Below are 2,801 nucleotides of genomic sequence, written 5' to 3' on the forward strand. Positions count from 1 at the left end.
TGGGCGGGAATGTTAGTTAAGATTGATACCTTTTACGACCATGTGACAGTTATACTTGTGTCTATCTTCAATACATATAGATTCCTTAGTTCCTCCCGCTACTGAGGTTAGGTTAGCCATTAACTTACGGAATCTTATTCTGTCCTCTTACATCAACTTCCTCATTTTTCATTGCCTTCTTTTTTTATTCCACAAACCTTTTCATTTCAATCTTTCCTTTTCCATCGGTCTTGTCCTGCAATTTTTCCTCAAATCCAATCAAAAGTGTACTCACCTTTCCCCTCAGAAAAGTTCTGTGGTGCATCTCATATTCTATGTAGGGAAATTAAAAAAAAATATCTATTGAACCCAAAAAAATCCAAGGTCCCATATAAGATGAATCACAAGGGCTTCGCCCACGTGATTGAACTTTACTTTCTGTGCTTTCTTTTTCTTTTTTACATACACATATATATGATCAAAGAATTAAAATACAAGTAATGAAAAAATCAAACACATAAAAATAATACGACCAGGGCAACTGAAGAAACGGGCTTCCAAGCCAATTGCAGCGTTTAATGAATTTTGGGACTGCAATAAAGAACTAAAAGTGAAGTTTGGGTTAGACCCATAAAGAGATTGGACTCCTGCCACGTCATCAATCTTCAAGTCAACCTTTTTTCTCCTGGGGCTCAGGCTTGGGTACATGACTGCTTCTTTCACCGATGAGTGACCCAACCCAAGCACGTGACCTATCTCGTGCGTGGCCACGGATTCCAAATCAACGGCCACCCTCGAATCTTCGCGCTCGAAATCCACGGACCACATTTCCGCCGCATCTAAATGGAATCTCCCGTTCTGAGGGGAGAACGCGTGAGCCAGAACCCCCAAAACTCCATCAAACGGTTCTCCATCGCCGTGATCCCCGAGATAAAACCCGATCGTTATGTCCGCCTTATCGTACTCCGGTGTCTCCCGGAAGCTCACCGGAATCACCGACGCCCACCGCGAAAACGCGCGCTCGAACACCGCTCGAATTTCCGGCACGCTCACCCTATCGATCATGTTATACGGCGAGAAAGCATACGTGAGAGTCATCGGAGTTCCACGCGTCCACCGCGGCTTCCCGTTGAAGTAAGCGTAGTGACGCGCGGCGTGGATTCCATGCGTGGCGGCGTCAGAGACGCCGCACCTCGGCGCCATGATGGCGGATATAGTCTCCGAGTCAAGTTTTCCGGTAACCTGCAGGCCGAGGTGCTTCTGGTAACGGAAGACGGCGGTCTCGAACTGGGAATCGAAGGTGTCAGTGAAGTTCGGCGTTGTTTCAGGGAGAGCGAGGTATCCGAAACGGTGGAAGTACTTTTTCAGTTCGGACATGCCGCTGACGTGGCTGCCTCGCTCGGCGTACAAGAACTTGGAGAAATCGTGCCACGTGGCGTTGTGCGTTTGTGTTTTTTGGGATTCGGAGGTTATTACGGTTACGGATTCTGGTACGATCCTGGCGGGAAAACAAGGGTGACAAAGGAAGATGGCCACACCGAGGAAGAACAAGTTAAAGTAACTGAAACACAGAAACATAACTATTCGGTATGGTAGTTATGTTATTACGGGGGAACAATCGAAGGAGCACAGAGCTGAATAAAAAGAAAGGTTATTGAAAAACAGAATATGTGACAGGCGGTATTATCATAACTGTGAGTTTAGAATCATATATATGTATGCGTATGGAGTTTGTCTTTGGTGATGGAAGTAAATTAGGGTTACAAAGATAAGAAGATTCTGCCTTTTTGGATGGGGGATCGTGACATCTTTTCAAGAGTGACGATGGTGGGTAAACCCTACTTTCTGTTTCTAATTAAATAAATATTACTTCAAATTTTACCTCTTGTTGTTGGTGTTGTGTGACTGGTTGAATTCGCAGTTGGATACGGTTAGTTCCAGTTTAGTTGGTTGACGGAGAACAAGACTTACGTTTGTTGACCCAATTTGGTTTGAGGAAAACGTTGTTAGGTTGTGATATGTTTGAGAAATAACTAGGAAATGGTGACAAATAAGACTTCAATTCTTGAATTAAAACTCCTTTCTTTTTTTTATATGGTGCCCTACAATACGTTGATCTTCCAAATAATTATATGGCCCATAATTGAATTTGTGTATTGCGTTTTTTTTCCATTTCATAGGTCAGATAGTGCTGCGAGTTTGGTCCGAAGAACAGAATTCTACGTTGAACAAAAGGCAATCGTAGTTTGGGTGGTTTCTATTCCATCTCTCGTCCTCGTCATTTGCGTCTCCTTTTCACCCGCACACTGTCGTATTTTAAGATCAAATTTCTCAAACCAAATTCATAAAGGTAATAATTGAAAACATAATGAGTGGATATTGTATTTTATTGTAGCAAGTATAATTAACAGAACAACCAAGATCAGACTGTTAGTTGAAACAGTAAAAAACAGGAGGGAAAGGGTCAACGCAAGAGTGTGTTAAATATATACTTTAACAAATACTTTACAGCCTTTTCAAAACAATGAAGTTGGGAAGATGACCAAAACAAGAGACATGGTTAAGGATTTTGGTTCTTTTGCTGTTGACTTGAGTTAATGTTTTTAAGATCGTAGTGATGTATGCATTAGGTTTGAATACGCCATTAATTAGGTTTATCTAGATGATGGAAGTGCACTAGCCATTCATGAATTATTTCGTAATGCGGTTGCTTTCTCAGCCCCCACATTTCCGAATTTTATTTTTCGTTCTATTAAAAATGTCTCAACGTTGCTGTTACTGTGACGAAACTCTGAAAACTGAAAAACCCTATTCAATTAATT

At 41.8% G+C, this 2,801-nt stretch overlaps 1 protein-coding gene across 1 annotated transcript; it reads right to left on the bottom strand.

The window, feature by feature from the left end:
- Positions 1-342: 342 nt before the first annotated feature.
- On the bottom strand, positions 343-1,982 carry LOC106777322 (metalloendoproteinase 1-MMP). The gene has a single exon (XM_014664895.2). The coding sequence runs from the start codon at positions 1,555-1,557 to the stop codon at positions 466-468; it is 1,092 nt and encodes a 363-aa protein (XP_014520381.1). The 5' UTR covers positions 1,558-1,982; the 3' UTR covers positions 343-465.
- Positions 1,983-2,801: the final 819 nt, after the last annotated feature.

This window comes from Vigna radiata, chromosome 11 (assembly GCF_000741045.1).
Source record: "Vigna radiata var. radiata cultivar VC1973A chromosome 11, Vradiata_ver6, whole genome shotgun sequence".
In the NCBI taxonomy this organism is placed as follows: domain Eukaryota; kingdom Viridiplantae; phylum Streptophyta; class Magnoliopsida; order Fabales; family Fabaceae; genus Vigna; species Vigna radiata.

Coding starts and splice junctions, on each gene's coding strand:
- LOC106777322 (XM_014664895.2), bottom strand. CDS start 1,557: ATGTTTCTGTGTTTCAGTTACTTTAACTTGTTCTTCCTCGGTGTGGCC.